The 8,042-nt window shown below is 37.7% G+C and overlaps 2 protein-coding genes across 4 annotated transcripts in view; one reads left to right on the top strand and one right to left on the bottom strand.

Moving 5' to 3' along the window:
- The first annotated feature begins 2,576 nt into the window (after window positions 1–2,576).
- Window positions 2,577–4,026, top strand: LOC132098816 (leukotriene B4 receptor 1-like). Its single transcript, XM_059505036.1, has one exon. It carries the CDS (start codon window positions 2,577–2,579, stop codon window positions 3,513–3,515), a length of 939 nt encoding a protein of 312 aa, XP_059361019.1. The 3' UTR covers window positions 3,516–4,026.
- Window positions 4,027–5,752: 1,726 nt separating this feature from the next.
- phkb (phosphorylase kinase, beta) overlaps window positions 5,753–8,042 on the bottom strand; it is a 69,906-nt gene continuing 67,616 nt past the window's right edge. For all 3 annotated transcript variants that reach the window (XM_059513831.1, XM_059513821.1, XM_059513840.1), the window contains one exon: window positions 5,753–6,249. In XM_059513831.1, the coding sequence (XP_059369814.1) occupies window positions 6,112–6,249 (138 nt within the window). In that variant the 3' untranslated portion in view covers window positions 5,753–6,111. The remainder of the gene's footprint in view (window positions 6,250–8,042) is intronic.

Here is an 8,042-nt window from a genome sequence, read left to right as displayed (position 1 = left end):
TGGGGCAGAAGGGGGGGGGGGGGCCAGTTCAGGAGGGAGTTCAGCTTCCTGACAGCCTGATGGATGAAGCTGTCCTTCAGTCTCCTGGTCCTGGTCTAACATCTCACTGAATCAGGCTGTTGTTCCCACATGTTTCAAAACTACCACCATCATTCCAGTTCCGAAGAAGCCATCTCCATCCTGCTTCATTGACTACCGTCCTGTTGCACTTACCCCCATTCTCATGAAGTGCTTTGAACGGCTAGTCATGCACCACATCAAGTCTGCCCCCCCCCCCTCCCCTCCATGGACCCCTTTCAGTTTGCATATCGGTCCAACCGGTCGACCGATGATACCATCGCCACTACCCTCCACTCAGCACTCACACATCTGGACAAAAAGGACTCATATGTCAGAATGCTGTTCATAGACTTCAGTTCAGCATTCAACACAATCATCCCTCAACAGCTCATTAACAAACTGATTCAGCTGGGGCTCAACACTTCGCTGTGCAACTGGCTGTTGGACTTTCTGACTGGAAGACCTCAGGCAGTAAGGGTCGGCAGCAACACATCCAGCACCATCACACTGAACACTGGGGCCCCCCAAGGATGTGTGCTGAGCCCCCTCCTCTTCACTCTGCTGACCCATGACGTCACACCTTCACACAACTCCAACCTCTTTATTAAGTTTGCAGATGACACGACGGTGGTGGGTCTCATTAGCAACAAAGATGAGACAAACTACAGGAGTGAGGTGAGCCGCCTGGCCAAGTGGTGCAGTGACAACAATCTCTCTCTGAACGTGGAGAAGACAAAGGAGATTGTTGTAGACTTCAGGAGAGCACACACTCAGCACGTTCCTCTGACCATCAAAGGTGCGACTGTGGAGAGAGTGAGCAGCACCAAGTTCCTGGGTGTGCACATCAGAGGAGCACCAGGACAGGAATAGAACAGCCTGGAATAGAACTACTGGTTTCGTCTGGTCAGAGGAGAACTGGCCCCCCAACTGAGCCTGGTTTCTCCCAAGGTTTTTTTCTCCATTCTGACACCGATGGAGTTTCGGTTCCTTGCCGCTGTCGCCTCTGGCTTGCTTAGTTGGGGACACTTCATCTACAGCGATATCGTTGACTTGATTGCAAATAAATGCACAGACACTATTTAACTGAACAGAGATGACATAACTGAATCCAATGATGAACTGCCTTTAACTATCATTTTTGCATTATTGACACTGTTTTCCTAATGAATGTTGTTCAGTTGCTTTGACGCAATGTATTTAGTTTAAAGCGCTATATAAATAAAGGTGACTTTTGACTTTGACATCACAGAGGACCTCTCCTGGACTGAAAACACCGCAGCACTGGCCAAGAAATCTCAACAGCGTCTCTACTTCCTCCGCAAACTGAGAAGAGCCAGAGCCCCGGCCCCCATCATGTACACCTTCTACAGAGGCACCATCGAGAGCATCCTGACGAGCTGCATCACTGTGTGATATGGCGCCTGCAACGCGTCCTGCCGAAAGACTCTGCAACGCATAGTGAGAGCAGCTGAGAAGATCATTGGTGTCTCTCTCCCCTCCCTCCAGGACATTTATGGAACATGTCTCACCTGCAAAGCCCTCTGCATCACCGGTGATCCCACTCACCCATCACACAGCTTCTTACCATATATAGGTAAGCAGTGTGTGTTGAGATGATTTAAGTGGATCAAATTCATAATTAAATGGTAATATTTTATGTACCACCTATACATATGTATATATATATATATATATACATATATATATATATATATATATATATATATATATATATATATGGATTTATTGACCAATAATCGGAGTACGGCCGATAAAAAAAAGTTTTTTCATTATCACCATTGGTCCTACATATATTCTGTCCATCAAAATGCAGTGAAAAGTGTCAGACTGTAACTCATACTACGTGTGAAGAAAATCTCTGACATTAAATCAGACTCTATTTGACTGTATGAATCACATAGTTCTGCAGGATCCGCAGGTTTTCTCTACACCTCACATTATTTGTTGCGTATCTGAGCCTCCTGTCCAATAATCGCAAAGAGCTTTGTGCTTTCTTACTTCTGATAAGGAACAAAATCTCAGTTTTCAAATCCTGTACATTCTACAAAGAAATTCAAACAATGAATGCCATGTTGATGATTTTTAATGTGATACTGTATGTGACAGGTCGTTGAAGTTACCTAGCTAAAAAAATATAAAGAGGAGTTTATTTTACTTATAATTATATATGTATGTATGAATAAATCTGGCATGAAGACAGGTATGAAGTCTAGCTGAAAATAAATTGTAAACAGACATTTAGATTTTTGAGTGTATATGATATCTGAAAATAAATAGCAGTTGAATATAATAGATCTGTTGTTGTTTTTTATTATACAATTTTGGTTTCACATTGATAGAGGCGTAGACATGTCTAGATCTGAGATTATGAAAGAAAGAATTTCATGAGAAGTGTGGGTGTGTTTGTAGGGAAGTGATGAAATAAGTTATAAATAAGTGTGTAAATGCTAAAGTGGTGATCCCTGAAGAAGTCTTTGAACGGCACTGTCTGTGTCATGCTGACCCACGGAGACTCCAGTTTAAACTCCACCAGCTGGACTACAGCTGACCTGTTCAGCAGTGGTCTGATGGGTCTCTGCTTCTTGGTTGGAATCCCTGGTAATATTGCAGTAATTATTTTCATAGTTCGGCATTTCAAAAAGGACAATTTCACCGTTCATCTGATGCTGAATCTGGCAGCTGCGGACATCTTGTGTTTGATAACCCTGCCCGTGTGGATCTACAGTGACCTAGAGAGCATTGACCAAGTAACCTGCAAGTTTTTCATGGCACTCGTCTACTGCAGCGCATACTCAAGTGTGATAACAGTGACTATGCTGAGTTTGTATCGTTGTTTACGGATTCGACATCCACATTCACAGTTGTGGACCATGATGAGCAAGAGAAGAGAGAGAGCACTGCTGATCAGCACTTGGGCTCTGGCGCTGCTTTTCTCTTGTCCTGGTGTACTTACACAAGAGATCAGTCAAAGGGAATCCAGAATGGAGTGTGAAAGAAACCTGGAGTCAGATGCCAGAAGTATTATTGCTCTACTGGAGTCATTGCTTGGATTCTTTCTTCCTTTCACAATTATGCTGACTTCATATTATTTCTTATACAAAACAGCCACACAGGGAGCATTCAGACACAGAACAACTAAACTGGTCACACGGATTGTCATAGTTTTCTTCATTTTTTGGGCTCCGTACGAAATAATCAAATTAGAAAAAATCTGTTCTTTTTTTTTAGGATCAAAGCCAGTTCCCTCTTCAGCCAGACACTTTGCTGGAACTTTTACATTCATCAACAGTTGTGTGGATCCATTCCTCTATGCTTTTTCCTCAAAGAGTTTACATAAACGCAAACAGCCAAAGGAGCCCATGGTCACTAAAGGCTCACAACATTTACCGAAGGATCATTCCATACTTCATAGTAGTGAACAGCTCACTAGTTAACTAAAGAATCATGTCCTATCAACATATGCAGTAGAAACTGGACAATGATAGAAGAACCTTTTAAAAATGCATTTGGATGAATTTCGGAAAGCTAAATATATAGCACTTTTTAAGAGTTTTTGATGAGTTTAATGCTTAAATTTTTCTCTAATTGCACCTAATCACCACTGTAATGCAAAAGCTATTATCTTTATGTATTATATTATCACTCTGAACTACAGTGCATAAACAAATGTAATGTCTATACAATTCATGATCATATAGTGGGTAATGTTTAGATGCATACTTTTTTGTTATTCATCAGTAATTATATAACCTTTTAAGTATTATATATTTAAGATTTTACTTTATTGAATGGAAAATGAATTGTTTTGTGATTTGATGCATTAGTTTTCATTAAGCATTTGTTTTTAGAGACTGAAAGGGCTACATTGTAATTGAATACTGTAAAAGCTAATGACAGTACAGTACAGTGCTTATCTGTAAGCCATGTGTGCAATAATATTGGAAAAATGACCTAGTTATCAGAAAGAAAAAAAGTGCATCAATATCAGCTGAGCACTAGGTTTCTGTATTCATTTTTATCTGTTGTTCCTGTTTCCAATCGGATCATGTGTACTTCTCAGAAGACACTGAGTAAGATAGCTTTGTCAAAGACTGATATGATTTGAAATTAATAATAAAAGAAACACATTCTTTGAAAAACCTACTTGCAGTTCTCTGAATTTCCTTTTCCTTCTTTGTGTAAGAGCTATCTGAAATCTAAATAGACAACAGTCAGAAAGAATGGGCAACTGTTTATAGATAAATAAATAAATAAATAAAACATCCTTATAAAAATTGCATAGCATTGTATTTGTAATAGAAGCAAATGCAAGATTTTAGGTCAAGTTAAAGAGGTGCCACAGATTCTTTGATTATGATGAGAATTCATTGCATCATCGGTGGTAAAAGTTAGTCATGAAGTAGTGGGAAAACTAATACAATACTGCTGCTAATTCAACATAATACAGAACTAAACTTAAATACACTATGGCACAAAAGTTGCTTTTTTAAATAATTGCTGTTCTTTTCATCAAATAATCCTTAAACAAAAACATTAAGCATCATACATGTTTTCGAGACTGATGAGAAGAAATGTTTCTTGAGCATGAAATCATCATATTAGAATGATTCCTAAAGGATCATGTGACGGCGCAGACAGGAGTATTGACTCCTGAACAATTAGCATTGCCATTAGGAATACATTCAAATAGAAACGTTTTAAATTGGCACATTTCACAATATTACTGTTTATATTGTTGATCAAATAAATGCAGCCTCCGTGAACATAAAAGACTACTTTCAAGAACATAATATAATTCTACTTAACTCCAAACTTCTGAACGGTATAGTGTATGGTGCATTGATTAATAACAGAAATCAGAAAAAAAATGCAGTAAGACTAAAGGAAGTGCATTATATTCTTTAAAAATGCCAACCTTCTTATAGATTGTGCCATTTTTTTAAATGGACTGGCCAAATCAACAAAAAACAAGCCTTCCACTTGCATATGACAAGATTTTGGCTTAAGAACATGTAATTTAGTTTTTTTCAGCCCTTAAATGCCAGTGTGTAATCTCGTTTCCATCTATTCAAAGCTTCTATCTGGCCTCGGGGGCAGATACAGATTCTTCAGTCTCAGTCTAGTCTCCGTGTTCAATATATTGTGAGCTTGGGACTCATTCCTCAGGAGAACGATGGAGACATCTGATCGCTCTGACATACATGAAGCAGAGGCAGTGGACAGCATGATAAATAAGAATCTTGATCCAAACACCCACTCACTCGGATAAACAAGATTCCTGCTAAGCTTTTGTACCCTAATAACTATATGACACATGCATATTTTATGTTTCTGTCAAAGCTTTGAGGTTTTCAATGCACTTGACACAATGAGAAAAGGGCTGAAAATTGCAATCAAGTTAAAACACGGACAGTTTATTTTTCAATATATATTTTCCTTCAGTAATAATGGACTGAAAATACTCTTCTTATAGTGAAAACATTCCAACAATTTTCATACCACTCAAACATACATAAAGGCAAGTGACACGAGATATATTGACTAGTAGTCACATGCTTGGAAGCAAACTGACAACAGGCTCAAAATGAAATACAAACTACATAAAGTTAAGATGAATTTGTATACTACATATTACAGTATGTATACTATAATATACTTGTATACTATCAATTTTCAAAATAAAAACACTTGCACAACAGCTTCTAGATTCACTTTTATGCTCATAACCAACAACATCTACAACACTCTATTCAATCCACATCCTGAAATAATGACATGCAGTTAGTTCAGAACTTAGGGGATTTTGACCTTTAATTAATAGTTTAAAATGAGGCATGTGGTTATTATTTAATGGTTCTTACACAACAAGATGTAAACTGTGTTTTTAAAATAGATGCAAATATGGATATACTTATATATATTTTTTTAATTTATGTACTATATAATATATCCCAGACAAAAACAATCCTATGTTAGCAAGACTGGGCTTGTATTGCAGTCTAAGTAATGCTGACAGGAGTGTGTGGTGCATTAGCTGACAGAGCACGGGTCATCTTTACTAGGGTTCATCTCTCCCTGCAGCAGCTGGATCATTACAGCCTTGGTCAGGTAACTGCACGTGCCTTGTTTCCCCAGGGCTGGTGTATTGTAGAAGGCCTCCATGTTATCCTGTGGATTATATATACTTTTAGAAACATCACCACAAAATGCTAATGCAAGCAGACATGCTATTCTGATGCATACTGGCTGCTGAGATTTAAAATGGGGCTCTCAATCTTTTAATTACATGATTATGTTGATTAATGGCTTCCACAGAAGTCCCAACTTGAACTTAATGCATTGCACATATAAATATTTACTGAGGAAAGCCAGCAAACAAACATAAATTCAAAGATATTACATAATCGTAAAAGGTGAAAATGAGAGGAATAGACATAAAAAAAATAATAAAAAAAATGTGTATTTAGTCAATATAGTTTGATACATCACAGGAATAAATTACATGTTAAAATATATTAAGATTATATATTAACTATTTATATTAATTATTTCATAATATTACTATTTCATCATTATTGCTTAAATAAATGCAGCCATATGTGTTTTCAATAGAGCCCGACCGATATGGATTTTTGGGGGCCGATGCCGATATTAACTCGAAAAGAGCCGATTTATAAGCCGATATTTTGATTTTAAAAATAATCTGGATATTAGACCCATTTCCTATAAACTGCATTTACACAACATTCAATAGCAAAATATCTGCCTGTTCTATGTATGTGGGCTGTATAAACCATTTTCCAGAATGGACTATGTTAAAAAAAAGCCTTAGATTACAGTCTCAATGACTAAACAATTGCACATCAAAAGTATATATTTTTTAATGATCAAAAAACAGTCTGGTTTTAAACATTTAACACTTTTACTTTCTTCCAGTTGAAGCTGGTTTTAACAGTCTGTGTGTTTACTGTAAATAAATTATAATACTAAAGTTAAAGTATTTGCAGAAGTAGTCCCACACTTTGCTGCTACAGCATTCACCTTTTTCAGCCATCTGTAGGCAGAAAGAGAGACGGAGAAAGAATAAGCATGTGTATTAATAATATCACCATGTATCATTACTCATGTCATCATTAGAATTATAATAATAATAAACTGGGATCTCCTACATAGGCAAAAATGAGAAATATATATATATTTTTTTATTATTATTTCAACATTTTCCTGTTATGTCTGTAAAGCTGCTTTGAAACAATATGTAAAAAAAAAAAAAAAAAAAGCGCTTGTTCAGCTCACATTTATTTACATGTCCCCTCTGGTTTAATCATTTCTGACGCACCTACTGTAGTTACTGTAACTACACTATATTTGCTCTCACAGACACATTCACAACAGACCCGTATATCTTCTCCTCTTCTCTTTGTGCAGTCTGAATCAAAACATCGTCTTGCCTACTATTACCGGAAGATTACGGAATCAATTCGAAGTTGAATGGTTAACGTTAGTGTCATGAACACACCGCTGTCAATTTTGAGAAGAACCACCTTCAAACAAGTTAATAGCAAGCATTTAAGGGGCCTGCTAAAAAGGAAGCTATTAGCGTTAGAGTAACGTAACCAGCCTGAATTCACCAAATTGTTCTCTGGACCTGAGGGTAGCCTCTTCTTCCTTGCTTCTCTCTTAATTCTCATCAGCAGGACTAGCGCTATCGCTCGCTTCTTACAACGGGACAGATACATGTTTGCTGCTGACCGAAAGGAGGAGGAACAGACTATGAAAGAGCTCCCGCTAAACATTTTTAAAACTCCGCCTATGCCATAGCGCAGCGCAAATCGCGTTGTATCTGAAGGGCAACGCTGAGCCCAGCGGCAAGCGCCGTGCATACCGCGTACTGTGTGAAAGGCCCAATTACGCGGTCATTATGTGGGAAACACACCGCAATAGAATAAGAATAAGTTAAA

The sequence above is a fragment of the Carassius carassius genome, chromosome 2, assembly GCF_963082965.1.
Source record: "Carassius carassius chromosome 2, fCarCar2.1, whole genome shotgun sequence".
Lineage (NCBI taxonomy): Eukaryota > Metazoa > Chordata > Actinopteri > Cypriniformes > Cyprinidae > Carassius > Carassius carassius.
Note: the sequence above shows the minus strand (reverse complement) of the source record. Positions and strands in the feature narration are given on the sequence as shown.

Bases quoted from the DNA above. Each gene is read 5' to 3' on its own strand.
- LOC132098816 (XM_059505036.1), top strand. From the start codon at position 2,577: ATGCTGACCCACGGAGACTCCAGTTTAAACTCCACCAGCTGGACTACA.